General features: G+C 42.8%; 2 protein-coding genes across 3 annotated transcripts in view; both read right to left on the bottom strand.

The window, feature by feature from the left end:
* Nucleotides 1–3,372: 3,372 nt before the first annotated feature.
* Nucleotides 3,373–24,008, bottom strand: part of TMEM217B (transmembrane protein 217B) — a 37,591-nt gene continuing 16,955 nt past the window's right edge. For both annotated transcript variants that reach the window (XM_059177832.1, XM_059177833.1), the window contains exon 2: nt 3,373–4,220. In XM_059177832.1, the coding sequence (XP_059033815.1) occupies nt 3,639–4,193 (555 nt within the window). In that variant the 5' untranslated portion in view covers nt 4,194–4,220 and the 3' untranslated portion in view covers nt 3,373–3,638. The remainder of the gene's footprint in view (nt 4,221–24,008) is intronic.
* The window catches only part of TMEM217 (transmembrane protein 217), a 29,896-nt gene continuing 16,945 nt past the window's right edge, over nt 11,058–24,008 (bottom strand). The window contains exon 2 of the mRNA XM_059177831.1: nt 11,058–11,837. Coding sequence (XP_059033814.1) covers nt 11,248–11,826 — 579 coding nt within the window. The 5' untranslated portion in view covers nt 11,827–11,837 and the 3' untranslated portion in view covers nt 11,058–11,247. The remainder of the gene's footprint in view (nt 11,838–24,008) is intronic.

The raw sequence follows: 24,008 nt of genomic DNA on the forward strand, positions 1-24,008 counted from the left end.
GGGGAGACCCTCTTCTCTCTGGGGAAGTTTGTGTCTGCTTGCTTCCTCTTGACACTATCGTCCCCCATGCAGATCTGCTTCCTTCACCCTGAGGTAGCTCTACTATCCCAGGGGTATATCTGTACCTTCTCAGGCTGCCACCCTTCTGGGTTTTTTTTTTTCCTCTCTTCTCACAGCTCTTCCAGCTACAGCTTAGGTGTCTCCTCCTCCAGGAAGACTTCCCTGACTCTCCAATCTCCAAGAGTTAGGACTGCTCCTATGGCCCCTAGTGCTTCCCTCAGCACCCACCATATGGGTCTACATGGCCCTGAGTGACTCAGTACTCCCTAGGCTGGGAGCTTCTTGAAATGCAGGCTGTGTCTTACTTTCTAGGATATTCCCCAGTTCCTCGCTCAGGGCCTGTGACACAGCAGACACTCAGTGAACCTAGAGAAGCAAGGGAGGATGGAAGGCTGGAGATCTTCACGGCGCTGGGGCAGGAGGGGGCGGCGGTGACAACTCTCGGAATAGGTCCTTCCCAGCAATACCTGCACTGCCTGAAAGGCTTGTTTTAGGCTTGGTGAGGTGCAGCTGGAAGACGAGGTGGTATTTCTAGTGTCAGCAGCCAGAGCAAAGCAAAAGAGGGAAGGAGGAGAGGGACAAGGAAGCTGAAATTGTATCCCTTGTGAATATTTCCCACCTGTAACTTTCTGCAGGCTCCAGAAGTAAGAGAAGAAAGGAGAAGGAAGAGGAGGCCGAAGAGCAGTAGGACTTTGCCTGTAGACCATAACCACCAGGTGGAACAGGGTCGATAGTCGCTCGTTCTATTCTGCTGCGGGTCTGAGTCCATTCGTTTCACAAATATTGATCGAGCACATGCTATGTGCCAGGTGTTGTTCTAGGTGCTGGGAAAACAGCAATGAGGAAAATACGGTGCTCATATTTTGGGGGGGGTAGAGGAGGTAACTATCTGTAGTAAGTCAGGTGATAATATGTGTTATGAAAAAAAAATAAAGCAGGTTACAGGGGGATGACGTGGGGGGCGGCTCGGTTCATGTAAGTTGGTAGGGAGAACCTCTCCAATGACTTTTGAGCAGACATCTGAAAGAAACAAGAGAGAAAGCCAGTGGGTATCCAGAGTGAGAACATACTAGTCTGAAGGAACAGCAGGTGCTAAGGCCCTGAGGCTGCTGTGTGCTGGGGTGTGGAGGAGGACCTTCAAGGAGGCCAGTGTGGCTGCAGCAGGAGGAGGGAGGAAAGCAGTTAGGAGGGACATGAGAGGGATGACAGGCAGCATTTCCAATGTCTGGAGGTCAGGGAGATGAGAAGGGCTAAGGAGGCAGTTGGTGAATGGAGAGTGACCGCCCTGGTGTCCCACAGACCAAAAGAACGAGTGCTGTTTGCAGGTCAGGGAGGTCAAAAGCCATGGAGCAGTCCAGCAAGAGAAAGCTGAACTCAGGACTGGGCAGTGTGGAGGCCACTTTACCAACAGCAGACTCAGTGGAGTGGAATGGGTTCTAGAGACACTGGGAAGCTGAGGTGGGAAGGCTGGTAGATGACAATGCTTTGAGGAGCCCTAGGGTAGAGGGGCGCACAGCCTTGTATCTGACCATCTTAAGCTTCCTGGCATCAGGTATCTTAGCTGAGCTGATTCTTGGAACTCTGCTTCCCTCTCCACTTCTTCTGCACACTGGTCTCCTGTCTCCCATCCTCTGCTCCCCGCCACCCTCTTTCCCCTCCCCGCCACCCGAGATGAGGGATTAGCGCCTGAAGTCAGCCCATGTTTTATTTTTTGTTCCTGGTACCAGTCAAGGCATGCCTTGTGAGACTAGGGCGGGGACGCACACTATTAGTCTTCAGCCATCGTTGTCTTGAGACTCCCTAAATCCCTCATCTGCCACCCCTAGAGGATCTGCCTGGGAAGGCAACAGCGTTAAGCAAAAGCTTATTGATGACTGCCATCTGGTGGTCACTTTAGGAACTGTCCTGGATCTAAATCTGGGACCTACAGGGTGGTGCCGAAGAGTTGAGTGAGTTAGAATAGCACCAGGCACTTATTGTCATTATGCTCGTGGTTTGGAGGAGTGTGTTTAAAATAAATGTGTCCCTTGAATTCACTTCCAACATTTTTTGAATGAAAAGGAAATATCTTAAAAGGAAGTCTCTCTCTCTCTTTTTAAATCTTGGTCAAGATAAGAGCGCTTCTCAGGGGACCAAGTAGGATATTGTGTATACAGTCAGATGATCAAGATTCAAATGCTGATCTTGCTAGTGTGTGACCTCGATCACATCGCTTAAGTGCCCTGAGTCTCAGTTCCACCAAACCATAAAATGGGAGCATTAGAATTAAAACGATACCAGGTAGAGAACGAAAAGAACTCTCAGTAAAAGATGCTTTCCTTTTGTTAACAGTAGCGGCATACCAGCTCTCAATGCTGAGAGTGTATTGCTCTAACCTAGTGGTTCTTGGGGCACCTGGCTGGCTCAGTTGGAAGAACATGCAACTCTTAATCTCGGGATCATGGGTTCCAGCCCCACATTCAGTATAGAGATTACCAAAAAATAATGAATAAACTTAAAAAAAAAAAGTGGTTCTCAACTGGGAGCAATTTTGCCTTCCGAGGGAACATTTGGCAACGTCTGGAGATATTCTGGGTTGTCACAAGGGTGAGGGGATGCTACTGGTGTCCAGTGGGTAGAGGTCGCAGATGCTGTTAAACAAGCTCTAATCCAGGGTATAGCCCACTACAGGGCAGAATTACCCCATCCAAAACATCAATAGTCCTTAAATGGAAAAAATCCTGGAGCTTCCTTAAATGTGGATTCTTCTTGCCATGTTATGGACCGATATGACCATACCTATTGGAAGAGTATGAGAGGAGCAGAGTGATACATGAAGCTGGAAAGGGATTCCTTGTACAAGTATATGCAGGAGCAAAATGAGGCTCCAGGTTACTGCGCTCTCCATGATGGTAGCCATGAGCCAGCCATATGTGCCTATTGACATGGAAGTTGAAATTACTCAAAATGGAAAAAAATTTTGGGTGCCTGGGTGGCTCAGTGGGTTAAGCCGCTGCCTTCGGCTCAGGTCATCATGATCTCAGGGTCCTGGGATTGAGCCCCACATCGGGCTCTCTGCTCAGCAGGGAGCCTGCTTCCTCTTCTCTCTCTGCCTGCCTCTCTGCCTACTTGTGACCTCTATCTGTCAAATAAATAAATAAAATCTTAAAAAAAAAAAAAAAAAAAGAACATTTCCATCAGCACAGAAAGTTCTATAGGACAGGTACTGCCCCACAAGGGGTCAGCAGAACCAGGCATTGGTGGGACAATCCTACCAATGGGAGAAAAATAAGAAACTAAGGATGTGCAGAGAGAAGGGGATCATGAGAAGTGACAGCATATGCCCATGAGATGGTTAAGCAAGAACAGAGGTGGTGTTTAGTAAAAGGCGAAAACAGGTCACACACAGGTTTAAAACAGGTCACACACACGTGCACAGTAATTGGTCTATGCAACCTACCCTCCCCCAAGAATACTCTTCAGCGCCTAGAACTCAGGAACGCTGAGAAGTTGAGCGGAATCAACAGAAGGCAGGTTAGGGAGAAGGGAGCTATGGCTGAAGAGCGCCATCCCTTTCTTCCTCTTCTTCTTGGCAGGGTTCAGTTCAGCTTTCGGTACAGCGTTCCCATCCCAACAGGGGACCACGAATCCATCGTACTGACGGAGGAATGCCTGCGGCGAGCTATTTTGCTTAAAATCTTGGGGTCCTTGTAAAGGACGTAGGCATGCCTAATGAGGAAAGGCAGACAGAAGAAGTGCAGGAGCATACGGGAGATTTGGAAGATCCAGTACAGGTAACTCAGCTCCTTGAACTGCTCTTCGATGACGCCATGGATTAGTATGACCATGGAGAAGCTGATGAGCTCATAGGCAATGATCCACGTGGTGTAGCACAGCAGCCCCAAGTACTTGTTCCAGTGGGTACAGTAGATGAGCAGCAGGCTGAAGGTGATGGTGAGGGTGCCTAAGACAAAGCTGATGCTTTTCTTGTGGGTCAGCATCCAAGACACGACCTCAGATTTTGTTTCCTTGTAGATGCTGACTTTGTCCTCGAAGCCGATGGTGGTAATGTGGTTCAGGTCAAAGATGAGGAACTGGATGGTGTTCAGGGCAGAGAAGATGCCCACCACGAGGCAGAACGTTCTGTCTTTCATTTTAGACGTGTTTTATCACGGCGTATGCTGCAGGGGGATAAAAATAATGGAGGTCCATTACAAGATGGTAGAATTAGCCCTCGATAAATTCCTCGAGCCACTGATGTAAATGGGAGAGTTTAGAGTAGATTGGCATGTGGACAGACAATGGGCCCATGGTCCAGGGACAGGGCATCTGGCTCCCAGCTTGGACCTAACGAGCTATAGGTGATCACGTCACTGTCAAGTGAGGGCCTCATTGGCCCAGGACACTCCTTAGGTAGTTCCCAGCTCTGTTTGAAAGGCAGCTGTGCTTTAAAGTGGCAAAAAGGGTGTTCCTGTAGGTGCCAGGCTGGTGGGAATTAGAAAGCTCCTACATCTGGAACGATGAGGAGCTGATAAACAACATCAGAAGCTTCACACCATGGGACTCATGGCTGGGGAGTCAGTGGAAGGAAGTCAGTTCTGGGCTCTTCTCTGGGATATTTGTCTCTCTGATGTCAGGAAACTAGCATGGTTCCTCAGGGGCCTGGAATCATCCCTGCATTTTTTTTTTTTTTTTTTTTGGTGGTAGCAATTGTTTCACTGTGATAAAATATGCATAACATAAATTTTTACCATTTTAGCCATCTCAAATGTACAGTTCAGTAGCTTTAAGTACCTTCACACTGTTGGGCAACCATCCTCACCATCCATCTCCAGAGTTTTTTATATACTCCCCAAGAAAAGATCCTGTACCTATCAAATGCTGACTCTCTGTGCCCCTCCCCCCAGCCCTTGTTCACCATCATTCTACCTTCTGTGAATTTCACTACTCTCGGTCCCTCACAAGATGCAGGGGCAATCATATAGTATTTATCGTTTTGTGCCCAGCTTCTTTCATTTACCATAATGTTTTTCAAGTTCATCCCAAATAATTTTTTTTTTCAAAACTTTTTTTTTTTAATTTTATTTATTTATCAGAGAGAGAGGGGGGGAGAGAGCGAGCACAGGCAGACAGAATGGCAGGCAGAGGCAGAGGGAGAAGCAGGCTCCCCGCTGAGCTAGGAGCCCGATGTGGGACTCGATCCCCGCTGAGCTAGGAGCCCGATGTGGGACTCGAACGCTGGGATCATGACCTGAGCCGAAGGCAGCTGCTTAACCAACTGAGCCACCCAGGCGTCCCGTCCCAAATAATTTTTTGAAGCATATATTTATTTGAGAGAGAGAGAGAGAGAGAGGATGCATAAGTAGAGGGAGGGGCAGAGGGAAAGACTCTTCAGTCAGACTCCCCATTGAGCATGGAGCCAGATGCAGGGCTCCATCCCGTGACCCCTGAGATCAGGACCTGAGCCAAACCCAACAGCAGGGTGCTTAACCAACTGAGCCACCCAGGTGCCCTCAATGTCCTTCTACCTCATTCCCCACTATTGTGGCAACTCTGGCTAAGGGGACACCCCCACCACTCCACTAGGCTTGTTATTTACTCCTTGTTTAGTGACTTGCTGGATTATTTTGGTAAATTATATTCTTCTCCCTTGTACCTCAACACCCCAAAGGGTGAAGCTTTTTTTTTTTTCTTTTAAGTTCTCTCCACACCCAACATGGGGCTCAAACTTACAGCCCCGAGATCAAGAGTTGCGTGCTCTACTGACTGAGCCAGCCACGAGTCCCATGGTGTGAAGCTTCTGATGTTGTTTATCAGGGAGGGGCAGCTTAGGGTGTGCCCAGAGCCACTCTAGGTTGACAGCGGTTTTGGAATTTTGGAAAAGCTCTCTTCCCTCTTTCCTAATTATACCTAAGTTGCTCAGGTTTAATAATTGCTGGCTGATTGCTCTATTATTTTCAGTAATGCTCTAGGGCATAAGTTGCTCTACAGACTAATTCAATCAAATTCAAGCTCCTTCTAAGGAACAGTTTCAAAAAGTCAGTGTTTGGTATTTTTTTCTGACCCCAGGAAGAGAGCTTCTCCTAGCTATTTCTTTCTCCACTTCTCTCCTGAAAACTAGCTGGCCTACAGTTTAGCCTGTATCTTCATTGGATTACACATTTCCTACCAAGTGAGTATGCAACTCTTGATTGCAGGGCTGTTGCAGGTAGGGTTTACTTTTTTTCCGTTTCCATTCATTTATTTAATTGAGAGAGAGAGAGAGACAGTAGAGAAGAAACGCAAGCAGGGGGAGTGGGAGAGGGAGAAGCAGGCTCCCCACCAAGCTGGGAGCTCCATGTGGGGCTGGATTCCTGGACCTGAGCGGAAGGCAGACACGTAAGGACTGAGCCACCCAAGTGCCCCAACAGTTAGAGTTTACTTTAAAAAAAAAAAAAAAAAAGGAAGACCCAACTACATACTGCCTATAGTAACCATACTTTATATATAAAGACAGAAATTGGCTGAAAAAAGATGGGAAAAGATATACTATATCAACACAAATCAAAAGAATACTGGAGTGGTTGCTTTAATATCAAATAAAGAAAATTTCAGGACAAAGAATAATCTCAGCAAAAAAGAAGGTCATTTCATAATGTTAAAGGGGTCAATTCATCCAAAGGATATAACAGTTCTAAACATTTATATACCCACTAATAGAGCTTCAAAATATATGAAGCAAAAACTGATAGAGTTATAAAGAGATATAGACAAATGCATGATTATAATCAGAGATTTCAATACATGTCTCTCAATAATTAATAGAGCAAGCAGACAGAAAATTAGAAAAGATATTAAAAGACTGAATGATACCATCAACCAACTTGATCTAATTGACATTTGGAGAACACTGCACGCGACAACAGCAGAAGAAATGTTCTTTCCAGGAGCTCATGGAATATTTATCAAGATAGAACATACTCTGGGCCATAAAACTGTTTTCAGTAAATTTAAAATTATTCAAACCATTGAATTGAATTGAAATTAAGTTACAAATAATTAACAGAAAACTTTCTGGAAAATTCTCAAATATTGAAACAAAGTAGCACATTTGTAAATAACCCATAGATCAAAGAAAAAATCCAAAGGAAATTAGAAAGTATTTTTAACTGACTAAAAATGAAATATAACATATCAAAATTTTCGTGAAGCCATTAAGGTAGCACTTGTGGGAAATTTTATAGTACTAAGTGCCTATATTAGAAAATAAGTCAGGTCTTCAATTAATGGCCTCAGTTTCCACTTCAAGAAAAATATGAAAAGAAGAACAAATTAAATTCAAAGTAAGTAGAAGAAGGAAAAGAATAAAGATCACAGTGAAAATCAATGCGACAGAAGACATAAGGAAGAGATAAAATCAATGAAACCAAAAGCTGGTGTCATTAAAAACTTAAAGCCTCTAGTCTGGCTGATCAGAAAAAGAAAAAGAGAAAAAAAAATTTTAATATCAGGAATGAGAGCAGTGACTTCATTGCACATTCTACAGATGTTAAAAGGATAATAAGGGGGTTGCCTGGGTGACTCAGTGGGTTAAGCCTCTGCCTTTGGCTCAGGTCATGATCTCAGGGTCCTGGGAGAGAGCCCTGCATTGAACCGTCTGCTCAGGGGGAGTCTGCTTCCCCCTCTCTCTCTGCCTACTTGTGATCTCTCTCTCTTCCTGTGTTAAATAAATAAATAGAATCTTTTTAAAAAGGGATAATAAGGGAGTATTATGAATAGCTTTATGGTAATAAACTTGACAACTTAGATAAATCGGGCAAATTAAAAGACACAAACTAGGGTCACCTGGGTGATTCAGTCAGTTAAGCGTCTGCCTTTGGCTCAGGTCGTGATCCCAGGGTCCTGGGATGGAGTCCCATGTTGTGCTCCCTGCTCAGCGTGGAGTCTGTGTCTCCCTCTGCCCCTTCCCTCACTCGTGCTTTCTTTCTTTCTCTCTTTCAAATAAATTTTAAAAATATTAAAAAAAAAAAAAAGATACAAACTACTAAAGCTTACTCAAGAAGAGATAGATAACCCCAGTAATCTTACATGTTTTTTTTAAAGATTTTTTTTTTTTAATGTTAGTGTTCTGTTCAAGTCTTTTGTTTTTTTAAATTTATTTATTTATTTATTTATTTGACAGACAGAAATCACAAGTAGGCAGAGAGGCAGGCAGAGAGAGAGAGGAGGAAGCAGGCTCCTTGCTGAGCAAAGAGCCCAATGCGGGGCTCGATCGCAGGACCCTGGGATCATGCCCTGAGCCGAAGACAGAGGCTCTAACCCACTGAGCTACCCAGGCGCCCCTAAAGATTTTTTTTTTTTTAAGATTTATTTATTTATTTATTTACTGGACAGAGAGAGTGATCACAAGTAGGCAGAGGGGCAGGCAGAGAGGAGGAAGCAGGCTCCCTGCTGAGCGGAGAGCCGGATGTGGGTCTCGATCCCAGACCCTGGGATCATGACCTGAGGCGAAGGCAGAAGTTTAACCCACTGAGCCACCCAGGCACCCCTTAAAGATTTTTTATTTATTTGACAGAGAGAGATCACAAGTAGAGAGAGAGAGGAGGAAGCAGGCTCCCTGCCTAGCAGAGAGCCCGATGTGGGACTCAATCCCAGGACCCTGAGATCATGACCTGAGCTGAAGGCAGAGGCTTAACCCACTGAGCCACCCAGGCAGCCCTTATATCTGTTTTTTAATTGGATTTGTAGTTTAATACTTCCCACAAAGAAAGAAGAAATAAATACCAATTAACTGTACGTAAACTCGCAAGCATTACTCTGATACCAGAATCTGATGAACACATTATAAAAAAACTACAGACTAATATCTCCTATGAGCATAGATTCAAAACTTCTAAACAAAGTTGAAAAAAATCTAATTCCACAATATATTGAAAAGAGTATACACCATGACCAAGTAGAGTTTATTCAATTCCAGGTATATTCATGTTTGGTTTATTTTTATTTTTTAATTTTTAAAAAAAGAATTTATTTATTTATTTATTTGACAGACAGAGAGAGAGATCACAAGCAGAGAGGCAGGCAGAGAGAGGGGGGAAGCAGGCTCCCTGGTGAGCAGAGAGCCCGATGCAGGGCTCTATCCCAGGACCCTGAGATAACCTGGGCTGAGGGCAGATGCTTAACCAACTGAGCCACCCAGGCACCCCCTAAAGCTTGTTTTTTTAAAAGATTTTATTTATTTATTTGACAGAGAGCGAGAGAGAGAGAGCACAAGCTGGGGGAGCAGCAGGGAGAGGGAGAAAGCAGACTCCCTGTTGAGCAGGGAGCCTGATGCAGGACTTGATTCCATGACCCCAGGATCATGACCTGAGCCGAAGGCAGACACTTAACTAACTGAGCCACCCAGGCACCTCTTCATGTTTAGTTTAATGTTTGAAAATCTATCAAAGTAATTTACCATATGAATCATCTCAAAAATAAAGACCATATTGATGATCATGTCACATGGAAAAAAATTGACAATACAAAACATTTGTTCCCGATTTTTAAAATCCTTTAGCAAACTAGTAATAGTAGGGAACTTTTTCAACTTGATATGGGACAGCTACTATGAAAAAATCTACAGCTAACACCATAATTAATGGAGAAAGACTGAGTGCTTTCCCTCTAAAATCAGGAACAAGACAGTAATGTCTTCTCAGGGCACCTGGCTGGCTAAGTCAGTGCAAATCTTGATCTTGGTGTTGTGGGTTTGAGCCCCATGTTCAGTGCAGAAATTACTTAAAAAATAAAATCTTTAGGAGTGCCTAAGTGGCTTAGTCAGTTAAGTGTCTTGATCTCAGCTCAGGTCTTGATTTCAGTTTATTATATGTTAATTATACCTCAAGAAAGCTATTAAACAAATACTTAACATAATGCCTAATGGGGTGCTAGGTGGCTTGGTCCATTGAGCCTCTGCCTTCAGCTTGGGTCATGGTCTCAGAGTCCTGGGATTGAGCTCCACATCGGGAAGCATGCTCAGTGGGGATCCTGCTTCTCCCTCTCCCTCTGCCCCTCTCCCCTTGTGCTTGCTTTCTCTCTCTCTGGTGCTCTCTCTTGCTCTCTCTCAAATAAGTGGAGAAAATCTTCTTAAAAATGCCTCATGTTTGAAGTAGAAATTTGCTCAATTTGTCTTCCATCCTGGCTTAAACTGCTTCCGACAGTTTCTGAAACAGAATGCAAAGTGACCTTTTTTGATCTATGGTTAAGTGTAGTCTTGTGCTCTCCTGCATGACTGGCTTGTTAAGTCATCAACGGTGATTTTGTTTCTTACACTAAACTGCGAAATCCTCAAGGTTGGGCCTTGTACCTTGTCTTTTTTTGTATCCTACCACCAAGGCCTGCACTGTGACAGACATAGGACAGTTTAAACAAATACCTTGGGGCGCCTGGGTGGCTCAGTGGATTAAGCCGCTGCCTTTGGCTCGGGTCATGATCTCAGTGTCCTGGGATCAAGCCCCACATCAGGCTCTCTGCTCAGCAGGGAGCCTGCTTCCCCCTCTGTCTCTGCCTGACTCTCTGCCTACTTGTGATCTCTCTGTCAAATAAAATAAATAAAATCTTAAAAAAAAAACCAAAAAAAACAAATACCTTTTGGTGAACCGAGTGCATATCACGCTCTTTGACAAATCTGGGACCAGAGGGGCTTAGGACAGAAAATGAAGAATGATTTTCACCATTTTTTATGTTTTTACTTATCTGGAATATAGCATAGAAGGCATAGCAGGAAAGACACTGGCACAAAGCTATCCCAAGCCACCACCGGTATCCCATGTGTCCCAGCTGCCTGAGATACAGCTACAGATTGCCTGCCCCAGAGCTGAAGTAGAGAGCTGGGGGTTGAAGGCGGAGGAAGACATATGCCAAGGTGAAAGGATTGCCAGCCTGCAAGTCAGCTTCATTTCATTCCCTTGCTGTCTTTATTTTGAAGTCTGAGGTGGTGCAGACTGGAAAAGGAAGGAGGAACTCAAGGAGCTGATATAAAACAATGTCCTTTATTAAACACCCTCAATGAGCCGGTGGTCCCATTTCTGATTATAATGACATTTCTCTCCACGTTCCCCACCAAAAGGTGGCAGTAGGAGCAGAACAGATCAGCAAAAGTGAAAGAGAGGGAGCTAGAACTACCCTCAGAACCTGGGATTCCTGCCTGCGGCGGGGGGAAGGGTCGGGGAGAGACAAGAGCAAACATTATCCACTATAGTGGTGGGTAAAGTCGATGATCTTTGATTTCCGTCGTAGGAACTCTCCATTGCCTGAAGAAATACGTCTGTTGTAGGAGATTATGTTGCCCTGGCTTTGACCTTTATAGATGATGTGGGCATAGGAGATGACATAGAATATCCAGAAACAGTGCATGAATATACGGGACAGCAAGCCAAACCAGCGCACGACCCTGACCTCTTCAATGACGGAGACATTGTTGGTAAAGATTTGAACTACAATGTTTACAGTTTCATAGAAAATAATCCAGATTATATAGGTCACTAAGCCCCGGTATATTTGGGCATAGACCGAGTATAGGAGGAAGCAGCTGATGATAATGGTCATGAAAGACAGGAAGAAGACAACATTGGAGGTCCAGCAGATAAAGAAGTGCTCTACCAGGTAGCCTGCACTGTTGATCTGTGCCTGATGTTCAATGCAATCTTCACTCTTTATGTACTTCTGTTCGAAGATGAGGTACATGTCAGTGGCCACGATAGTAAAGACCCCCGATAACACGGTGCCCATCTTGGCAGTCATCCCAAACCAGTGCTGCTGTTTCATGCTGAGACCTCCTGTGAAGACAAACAGGATGCAGGACAGTTCCGGTTCCTGCCGATGTGGTAAGTGATCAGGGTTTCTGCCTCCTGCCCCAAAATTCACCCTGGAAATCCCATAGAGAGAGAGAGACAGAAACCAGGAAATAACAGCTTTGGGAAGACATCAGATTCTAAAATCGCTTGGGACTGTGAGTGGGGAGGAGGGAGGATGCAGTCTGGGGGTGGGGGCAAGGAGTGGATAAATGAGAGAAGTGGTTCCCAACCTGGGCTTCTCGTTAGAATCACATCAAGTACCCACGCCCAGGCTCCACCCCAGATCAATGAGAACATTCTCTGAGTTCAACCTAGAAATCAGTATTTTTCAAAACTTCCTAGTGATTTGCATAGATAGCCAGGCTTGGAAAACCCAGAGTAGAAAAAGTGGTTTAAATTATGCTCTGGGGTGCCTGGGTGGCTCAGTGGGTTAAGCCTCTGCCTTCTACTCAGGTCATGATCTCAGGGTCCTGGGATCGAGTCTCTCGTCCGGCGCTCTGCTCGGCAGGGAGCCTGCTTCCTCCTCTCTCTCTCTCTCTGCCTACCTCTCTGCCTACTTGTGATCTCTCTCTGTCAAATAAATAAAATCTTAAAAAAAAAATTATGCTCTGATCTTTCCTGGCATTCCTTAGGCAACTGGTGCTGCCCCCTGAGGGGGAAAATTGGCTGCACTTGCCAGACCTTGAGTGCAGGTGTCTCAAGAGAAAAATCAGCAGTACAATAGCCCTGCCTGTGTGAGGAGTTGATGAAAACAGGTGGGCATCAGCCGGATTTCAGCAATCACTCCTGCACTCCATATCAAAACTTAAAGAATACAAAGAAAGGTATACTTGAAGGGAAATTTACACCTCGAGGATGGAGTAGCCTATAATAATAGAAAAGAAAAAGCAATAATGAGCTGTGTGTTCAGCTAAAAGACTTAAGGGGAAAAAAACACATTAGGAACAACAAAAAAATAGGAGAAAAAAATAGAGTGGAAATCATTGAAAATAGATTTCTGATTGGGTTATCAGGACCAACCTGCTGCTTAAAACAACTAAAAATGCTGGATAAAATAGTTTTAAAATATTCTTTTAAAGATTTTATTTATTTATTTGACAGACAGAGATCACAAGTAGGCAGAGAGGCAGGCAGAGAGAGGAAGGGAAGCAGGCTCCCTGCTGAGCAGAGAGCCCGATGTGGGGCTGGATCCCAGGACCCTGGGATCATGACCTAAGCCAAAGGCAGAGGCTTTAACCCACTGAGCCACTCAGGCACCCCTAAAATATTCTTAAAAGCACAGAAGAGCTGGCGAAGGAGGAGGTAGGAAGCCAATCTCGAGGAGACGGGGAGAGGTAAGCAAACGTGAGAGTCAAGTTTGCTCTGAGGACATGTACAAATCTGAGCAAGCTTTGCAGGCGTAGCATGAATGAAATCAAAGCTCAGGGCCCGCCGAGGTGTGGAGTCACAAGAAAGCTTCCTTGTATTAATCATGGCTCCCCAAAGGGCTGTGGTGAAAGGTGAATCAGAAGTAAACCTGACCCACAGCTTTCTCTCAAGAGACTCCAAAAAAGAGAACTTAGGACAACAACTGAACTTAAGGGGAGAAACTCTCCTCAGGACATTGAAACCGTAGCTAGACTTTTTGTCCCTTTGTAGCCCAAATTATATGAAGTATTCAAAAAAGGTTATAAAGGGCACCTGGGTGGCTCCGAGGTTAAGGGTCTGGCTCTTGGTTTCTGCTCAGGGTCATAGGATCCAGCCCCACGTGGGACTCCACGCACAGTGCCGAGTCTGCTGGTTCCTCTCCCTTTCCCTCCCCCTCTCAAATAAATAAGTAAATTAAAATCTGGAAAAAAAAAAAAAAACCTCTTTAAGTTACAAATCTAGTTTAAATTAGGTCTGAACTGGCATTATCTCTAAGTTCCTGGCAGAAGCAAATGCAAATCCAAATCGTCTCTGGAGATCTGCATCTTTGTGCTGGTCCTCTCAATGGGAAGCTTGCTTCTCCCCTCCCACTCCCCGGGCTTGTGTTCCCTCTTTCGCTATGTCTCTCTCTGTCAAATAAATAAACAAAATCTTAAAAAAAAAAAAGATTTTTTAAAAGAGATTTTATTGGGGCACCTGGGTGGCTCAGTGGGTTAAAGCCGCTGCCTTTGGCTCAGATCTGATCTCAGGGTCCTGGGATTGAGTCCTGCATCGGGCTCTCTGCTCCTCAGGGAGCCTAGTTCCCCCTGCCCCTCTCTCTGCCTGCCTCTCTGCCTACTTGTGATCTCTCTCTGTCAATAAATAAATAAAAAATCTTAAAAAAAAAAAAAGAAATATATATTTGGTCTTCATCCCCAAACCCTCCCTTGGTACTTTCTAAGTATTGAGAAGGATAAAGGTGTCTTTTGTTCTGTTAATGAGTCTGCTGCCTCTATCCTTCTCCCCTGCTCCGACACTTGCTCTCTCTCTCTCTCAAATAAAATCTTTAAAAAAAGAAAAGTAGTTGATGATCACGTAAGTCTTTGTTATTTGTGAAATGTTCTGAAAAAATACATTATTTCAACTAAGTACACCACTATAAGTGATTCTAATTCCATCTTTGAATAGTGACATTTTAAAAAACAGATTTATTTATTTATTTGAGGGAGAGAGAGAGAAGAGAAAGAGAGAACAAGCAGGGTGGGTGGAGGGGTAGAAGGAGAATGAAAGATCTCCAGCCGACTCCCCACAGAGTGTGGTGCCTGACACAGGGTTTGATCTCATGACCCTGATATCATGACTTGAGCTGAAATCAAGAGTCACTGACTGAGCCACACACACACACACCCCTACATTTTTTTTTTTTTTAAGTAGGCTCCACACCCAGTGGGCCTTGAATTCATGACCCTGAGATCAAGGGTCATATGCTCTACTGACTGAGGCAACTAGGCACCTGGAATATTGACATTTTAAATGCTTTTAAATGAAAGATATCTCCACATTGATTTTTACATGAACTTATACACTAGAAAAATAAAACATTATTAATATGACAAAATATTGTAAAAGAGATTACTTTTATCCTTCCACTTTGTTGGGCTGGCAGGAAGGGGGCTACCAAAGATGGCGAAAGTTCCCGCCACAAGACCTGAGCTCGGACAGGAGAACAAAGGCCCAAGCAGGAATCTGAGACCCCCGCCCCGGGCTCCTGTGGACCAATGGGATCCCGATGAGCAGGCGGGATATCCAAATAAGGGAAACTTCCAAAAGACCCCTGAGCTTCCTCCGAGACCCCTTAAAAGCCCCCTCCTCCCTGCCTTGGGTGCGACTTCCGCCACTCTGCTTTCCAGAGTGGCAGAACCTCACCCGAGGGTGCCCACCTCCTCCCGGCGCAACTTTCCTGGCTCCCCTTCTCCTGAGCCCTGAAACTTCGCCGGAGAGCGTTTTTAATAAATCTTGCCTTGCACCCACTTTGCCTGGTGTTGTGTTTATCTCGCCGGAAAAAAACCTTACACACTTCATTTTAACATTATCCTTTTTAACTGATTAACATTTATAATGTTTAAAAATATTCTTCATTTTTTAGTCCCTGAACTAAACTTTTTTTTTAAAGATTTTATTTATTTATTTAACAGAGAGAGAGAGAGCGCGCACAAGTAGGAGGAATAGCAGGCAGAACAGGCAGAGGGAGAAACAGGCTTCCCGCTAAGCAAGGAGCCTGATGCAGGACTCCATCCCAGGACCCCAGGATCATGACCTAAGCTGAAGGCAGCCGCTTAACCAGCTGAGCCACCCAGGCGTCCCTGAACTAAACTTTTAAACTTTTATTTAACTTGAGAGAGTCTTATTGGACAACCTGTGGATCAGCCTAGTTTTTTCTGAGTGGTCTTTATGTAGGGTATCAGCAAGTACATTTCCGGGGGAGCACTGCCCTCCCAGGTTCACGGGATTGGGGGAGCAAGTTAATTAGTCACATTCTGAGCTATCAAGGGTATCCTGAAAATACAAGGGAAGAAACAGATTTACAATTTGTAAATTGGGAGACATCAAGGTTAAGAATAGCAAATTTTCAAGTTAAATGGTCAAAGTTCAAATCTTGACTTTTCCATTTACAGTTTATTCTCTCCAGGCCTCAACTTCCACATCTTTTTTAAAAAAAACTCATTATTATTATTACTTTTTTTTTTTTTTTTAGTAATCTCAGCACCCAACGTGGGGCTTGAACTTACAACCCAGAGATCAACAGTCATATGCTCTTCCAACTGAGCCAGCCAGGCATCCCCAGCTTCTTTAAATTGGTACATTTGTTACTTTTTTTTTAAAACTAATTTTACTAGTTTGCATAAAAAAACCTAACCTAACCTTTACTAGTTTGCATAAAAAAATCTTTGCATAAAAAACCCTAACACTTAATAGCCCAAGACAACCACTTATTATGCACATGATTTCTGTGGATGAACTTTGGACACAATGTGGGGTTAGCTTAACAGTGTGTGTGATGAGGAATTTGGACAGGGGACATCCAGGATGACTTAACACCACTAGCAAACTTGAGGGGGCCTCTTCTGAAGACTCATTCACTCACATGTCTGGTAATTGCTGTGGGCTGTCAGTTGGGGGACTGGGTTCCCCTCCATGGGGTCTCTCCATGTGGGCTCATGTAGACTTATTTTTTTTTAAAGATTTTATTTATTTATCAGAGAGAGAGATAGAGAAAGAAAGAAAGAGACCACAGCAGGGGGAACACTAGAGGGAGAGGGAGAAGCAGGCTCTTCTTTGAGCAAGGAGGACCATGGAGGACTCGATCCCAGGGCTCTAGGATCATGACCTAAGCCCAAAACAGATGCTTAACCAACTGAGCCACCCAGGTGTCCCTATATCACCTTTTCTTAACTGAGCCTTTTAAATCCCAAAGCATAGCTTCTACTGTACTTTATTTTTTGGAGTCACCAAGGCTGGCCTGTATTCAAAAGAAGGGGAATGAAAACCACATTGAGATACCACCTTACACCATTCAGAATGGCAAAAATTGACAAGGCAGGAAACAACAAATGTTGGCGAGGATGTGGAAAAAGGGGAACCCTCTTACACTGTTGGTGGGAATGCAAGTAGTGTAGGCACTCGGGAAAACAGTGTAGAGGTTCCTCAAAAAGTTAAAAATAGAGCTACCCTATGACCCAGCAATTGCACTCATTTACTCCAAAGATACAGATGTAGTGAAAAGAAGGGCCATTTGTATCCCAATGTTCATAGCAGCAACGTCCACAATAGCCAAACTGTGGAAAGAGCCAAGATGCCCTTCAACAGATGAACAGATAAAGAGGATGGACTATCACTCAGCCATCAGAAAGGATGAATATCCAACTTTTGCACTGACATGGACGGAACTGGAGGAGATTATACTAACTGAAATAAGTCAAGCAGGGAAAGTCAGTTATTATATGGTTTCACTTATCTGTGGAACATGAGGAATAGCATGGAGGACATTAGGAGAAGGATGGGAAAAATGAAGGGGGGAAACCAGAGGAGGAAATGAACCATGAGAGACTACGGACTCCGGGAAACAAATTGAAGGTTTTATTTATTTATTTATATTTAAAAAAAGGTTTTATTTATTTATTTGACACAGAGAGAGACAGTGAGAGAGGGAACACAAGCGGTGGGAGTGGGAGAGGGTGAATCAGGCTTCCCACTGAGCAGGGAGCCCGATATGGGGCTCGATCCCAGGACCCCAGGATCATGACCTGAGCCAAAGGCAGACGCTTAATGACTGAGCCACCCAAGTGCCCCAAATTAAAGGTTTTTAGAGGGGAGGGGATGGGGGATGTGTTAGCCCGGTGATGGGTATTAAGGAGGGCACATATTGCATGGAGCACTGGGTTTATACACAAACAATGAATCATGAAACACACATCAAAAACTAATGATGTACTGTATGGTGACTAACATGACATAATAATAAAAAAAAGATTCACGGAACTTTAAAAAAATGAACAATTAAAGAAAAAGAAAGAAGGGGAATTAGATTCTGCCTCTTGTGGGAGGAGTGTTAAAGAATTACCTGGGTATGGGGGATTCCAGTTATACCGGGGCTCTTAATACCAATTCTCAGATTTGCCAGGTTGCCCAGGGAAGCAAAAGTGATCAAAACAAGGAAATATTCAGCAGTGATCTAACATCCTTCACCTCTCTCCCATCTCCCCAACATTCCTCTTGAATGAAACTAAGGGCTCTGTGTGCTAGCTAAGCCTATCATCAAATCAAAGTCTTTATTGGTCCACTTTTCTCTGGTAGCCCAATGGAAATAACTGACAACATGAGACAAATCATTTGCAAAGCATGATTGCAAGTCTTGCAGAAAGAGGCGGGATCTTATGGAGCCATTAAAAAGGATGTAGAAAAATTGCTCAAATCCCACAAAACTACTAGCAAATGGATGTGATAGAGTTAGACCAGTTATAATCACAAAAGAAAAAAATCTATAAGCATGTAAGAGGTACTCCAATAGAGAATGGTTTGAGGATGAATATAACTGCTCTGTATTCATACAATGGTGTGTTAAGTGGTCATCAACATGAATGACCATAGCAATGCACAACAATATGAATGAATCTTAGCAATGTAACATTTAGGGGGAAAAGTACCAAGAGAAGATACACAGTCAGAAATAGCTATAAAAAGGCACCTGGGTGGCTCAGTTGGTTAAGCGTCTGCCTTCTGCTCAGGTCATGATCCCGGGGTCCTGGCAGTGCTCCCACTCTCTCTATCTCATAAATAAATAAAAACTTTAAAAAATATTTTATTTATTTATTTGACAGACAGAGATCACAAGTAGGCAGAGAGGCAGACAGAGAGAGAGGGGGAAGCAGGCTCCCTGCTGGGCAGAGAGCCCAATGCAGGGCTCCATCCCAGGACCCTGGGATCATGACCTGGGCCGAAGGCAGAGGCTTAATCCACTGAGCCACCAAGGCGCCCTAGTAAATAAAATCCTAAACAACTTTAGGTATATATTATACACACATGCACACATAAATTTTATGATGATATATATAGGTGCAATAAAACTATAAAACTGTCTAAGGAAACTATATAAGGAAAGCAGAGGAATGACAGATTTCAGTTTCTAGACGATGGTCACGTCAGGCCAGGGGAGGAAGCAAAATGGTTTGGGCAGACCAGGCAGTCAGATCCAAATTACTGACAAGATCCTAGTTTTATTTTGGTTGGAAGATTTGAGGGTACTAATATTTATTTATTGTTTATTTTTAAAATATTTTATTTATTTATTTGACAGAGATCACAAGTAGGCAGAGAGGCAGGCAGAGAGAGATGAGAAAGCAGGGTCCCCAGGACCCTGGGATAATGACCTGAGCTGAAGGCAGAGGCTTTAACCCACTCAGCCACCCAGGGGTCCCGAGGGTACTAATATTCAAAAAGTAAAAAATGAGTCATGGCTGAACCAATGAGGAATACGTCATGAACTAAGGATTATGATAAGTCTGTGATTATATGAGGAACGATAAAAAATCCATAAAACAAGGATAATAACAGCATTTACCTCTAAGTTACTGTGGGGATTAAATGAATTAATATATTTAAAATACTTAGAACAGTGTCTGGAACCTAGTAAGCTTCATAGTGTAAGTATTTTTGCTATCATTGTTTTTTGCTTTATGCCAAAGTGTAACTCCTTTTTACTATGGATATAAAACTAGTATTTATTAAGCAGTGTTGTAGCAGACACCATTAGCTTCGTTCCCAATATCCATTTCTTTCTTTGCTAATAGAGGTCTTTTTTTGTTTGGGATAGCAATGAACCTAGATACAGGCAAAATATCTGCTTTTCTGGATGCTTGCTTGTATGGGACACAATTCTAGCCAACAACATACAAGCAGAAATCCACTGGGGAGTCTAAGAAAACTTGTGCTTTTCCTGATAAAAGAGGGTAATGTGGCTGATACCATCTCTACCTACATCCTCCTCTTTCCTTTCCTTTTTATATTTCATTTTATTAAGTAATCTCTACACCCAACTTGGGGCTCAAACTCATGACCCCAAGATCCAGAGCTGTATGTTCTACCAACCAAGCCAGGCAGGTGGCCCAATTTCCCTTTTCTTTTTAACTTGGATATGGTGTGATGCCTAGAGTCTCTGCAGCTTTTTTGTTACTACAAGGCAACAGGCATGAAGACAAAAGCAGGTCTGCTAGGCATATCAACACTGAAAGAAAGAATCTTTTTGCATTTTATTGCTTACCCCTAAAGTTGAGCATTCTTCTTAGTATTGATAAATGATTTTAAAATCTCTGTTTAAGGGGCGCCTGGGTGGCTCAGTGGGTTAAGCCGCTGCCTTCGGCTCAGGTCATGATCTCAGGGTCCTGGGATCGAGTCCCACATCGGGTTCCTCTGCTAGGCTGCTCGGCAGGGAGCCTGTTTCCCCCCCTCTCTCTCTCTCTGCCAGCCTCTCTATCTACCTGTGATCTCTCTCTGTCAAATAAATAAATAAAATCTTTAAAAAAAAATCTTTGTTTAAATAAGTCTAGGAATTTTTTTTTTTTTTTTGAAGTAGGCTCCATGCATGGAGCCTGATGTGGTGCTTGAACTCATGACCCTGAAATCAAGATCTGAGCTGAAATCAAGAGTCAGAAACTTACTTGACTGAGCCACCCAGACACTGCAAAAATCATTCTGATGAGTAGAAAATTAAAATTCCAAGTGATAAGAAAGCTTTGAGGCATAATTTAATTCACAGTATCATTCCCTCTAGTGGTACCTGAAATAACAGTACATCTTACAGTTGATGGGATTTTAGATTTACTCAGTGATGGTAAGAATTTTTTATTTTTGATTCCTCTCATTGTTTGACTTCTGATCCCAGCAGAAGACATTGTTACTAGCTCCTTTCAGCTGGATCTCTTGCATTATTGGATTGGGGGAGGAAAATAACAGTGACAAGGAGCACATTTTACTTTTTTTTTTTTTTTAAAGATTTTACCTATTTATTTGACAGACAGAGATCACAAATAGGCAGAGAGACAGGCGGAGAGAGAGAGGAGGGGAAGCAGGCTCCCTGTCAAGCAGAGAGCCCGACTAGGGACTCAATCCCAGGACCCTGAGATCATGACCTGAGCCAAAGGCAGAGGCATTAACCCACTGAGCCACCCAGGCACCCTTTCTCTACTTGACTTATTTCACTCAGCATAATCTCCTCCAGTCCCACCCACGCTGATACAAAAGTTGGGTATTCATCCTTTCTAATGGAGGTGTAATATCCCATTGTATATATGAACCACATATTCTTTATCCATTCGTCTGTTGAAGGGCATCTTGGCTCTTTGCACAGTCTGGTGATTGTGGCCATTGCTGCTATGAACATTGGGGTACATATGGCCCTTCTTTTCACTACATCTGTATCTTTGGGTAAATACCCAGTAGCGCAATTGCAGGGTTATAAGGTAGCTCTATTTTTAACTTCTTAAGGAATCTCCACACTGTTTTCCAAAGTGGCTACACCAACTTGCATTCCCACCAACAGTGTAAGAGGGTTCCCCTTTGTCCACATCCTCTCCAACACTTGTTTACTGCCTTGTTAATTTTTTCAGCTGCATTCAATCTGTCACACACTCAAACCCTGGAGGAAATTATGGGGAAGGGGCTCCACAAGGGTATAAATAGCAGGAGACTGGGATTATTTTTTAAAATTTAATTTAGGGGCGCCTGGGTTCAGTGATTCATCGGTTGTATAGAACACCCAGTGTTCATTACAGCATGTGCCCTCCTTAATGCCCATCACCCAGTTAACCCATCCACCCACCTACCTCCCGTCCAGCAAACCTCAGTTTGTTCCCTATAGTCAAGAGTCTTCTATGGTTTGTCTCCCGTTCTGATTTCCTCTTGTTTTATTTATCAAATAAATAAATATTTGTGATCCTCTGTTTTGTTTCTTAAATTCCACATATGAGTGAAGTCATATGATAACTGTCTTTCTCTGATTGACTTATTTTGCTTAGCATAATACCCTCTAGTTCTATCCACGTTGTTGCAAATGGTAAGATTTCGATTTTTTGATGGCTGAGTAATGTTTCATTAAATATATATATCAATCACATCTTCTTTATTCATTCATCTGTTGATGGACATCTGGGCTCTTTCCATAGTTTGGCTATTGTGGACATTGCTGCTATAAACATTGGGGTACATGTGCCCCTTCGGATCACTATGTTTGTATCCTTTGGGTAAATACCTAGCATTGTAATTGCTGGGTTATAGGGTAGCTCTATTTTTAACTTTATGAGGACCCTCCACACTGTTTTGCAGAGTGGCTATACCAGCTTGTACCAGCAGTGCAAGAGGGTTCCCCTTTTTCTGCATCCTTGTCAACATTTGTTGTTTCCTGACTTGTTAATTTTAGCCATTCTGACTAGTGTGAGGTGATATCTCATTGTGGTTTTAATTTGTATTTCCCTGATGCCAAGTGATGTTGAACATTTTTTCATGTGTCTGTTGACCATTTCTTTGTCTTCTTTGGAGAAAAGACTGTTCATGTCTTCTGCCCATTTCTTGATTGGATCCTTTGTTGAGTTTGGTAAGTTCTTTGTAGATTTTGGATACTAGCCCTTTATCTGATAAGACATTTGCAAATATCTTCTCCTACTCCTTTGGTTGTCTTTTGGTTCTGTTGACTGTTTCCTTTACTTTGCAAAAGCTTTTTATCCTGATGAAGTACCAATAGTTCATTTTTGCCTTTGTTTCTATGGTCTTTGGAGACGTGTCTAGCAAGAAGTTGCTGCAGCCGAGGTCACAGATGATGCTGCCTTGGTTCTCCTCCAGGGTTTTGATAGATTCCTTTCTCACATTTAGGTCTTTCATCCATTTTGAGTCTATTTTTGTGTATGACATGAGAAAATGGTCCAGTTTCATTCTTCTACATGTGGCTGTCTAATTTTCCCAATACCCTTTGTTGAAGAGACCGTCTTTTCTTCCACTGGATACTCATTCTTTCATGCTCTGTTGAAGATTAGTTGACCATAAAGTTGAGGGTCCACTTCTGGGATCTCCATTCTATTCCATTGATCTATGTGTCTGCTTTTGTGCCAGTACCATAATGTCTTAATAAATATAACTTTGTAATAGAGCTTGAGGTCTAGAATTGTGATGCCACCAGCTTCTTTTTCAACATTCCTCTGGCTATTTGGGGTCTTTTCTGGTTCCATACTATTTTTAGGATTATTTGTTTCAGTTCTGTGAAAAATGATGATGGTATTTTGATAGAGATTACATTAAATGTGTAGATGGCTCTGGGTAACATAAACATCTTAACAATATTTTTTCTTCCAACCCATGAGTATAGAATGTTTTCCCATTTCTTTGTGTCTTCCTCAATTTCTTTCCTAAGTGTTCTATAGTTTTTAGGGTACAGATCCTTTACCTCTTTGGTTAGGTTTATTCCTAGGTATTTTATTGTTTTTGGTACAATTGTAAATGGGATTGAGCCCTTAATTTCTTTTCTTCTGTCTCATTGTTAGTGTATAGAAATGCAGCTGATTTCTGTGCATTGATTTTATATCCTGCCGTGTTGCTGAATTCCTGTATGTGTTCTAGCAATTTTTGTGTGGAATCTTTTGGGTTTTCCACAAAGAATATCATGTCATCTGTGAAAAGTAAGAGTTTGACAACTTCTTTACTGATTTCGATGAGGAAGCAGGGATTACTGAGGGCCAACTTGGAATGCCTGCCACAACTGTGTATGTGTGTGTGTTTGAAAAGCATAAGGTTAAAACAAGACAGTAAACAATTACAAAAACACTAGTAGAAACAAAATACCAAATGATTATTACTAACTCACACTTCCACCAAAAATACATATGCATACTTGTTTTAGGACATATTTGCCATCATTTGGTGTTATTATTATTTTTTATAGTTTTATTTATTTAGATAATCTCTAAACCCAACGTGGGGCTTGAAATCATGACCCTGAGATCAAGAGTCACATACTCTACTGAGTGAGTCAGCCAGGTGCCCCATAATTTGGTATTATTATTTATTATTTTTTAATTTTTAATTTTTTGTTATTATTATTTAATTTTTTAACTTATTCTTTCCATTCAATCTATATAGTAGGTGAAAATTCCTATTTAAAATTTTTTACTCTTCAGGTCAAATATTGTAAAAGTATTCATTAAGCATTTTTATTACTTTTTACAA

The sequence above is a fragment of the Mustela lutreola genome, chromosome 6 (genome assembly GCF_030435805.1).
Source record: "Mustela lutreola isolate mMusLut2 chromosome 6, mMusLut2.pri, whole genome shotgun sequence".
Taxonomy (NCBI): Eukaryota; Metazoa; Chordata; class Mammalia; order Carnivora; family Mustelidae; genus Mustela; species Mustela lutreola.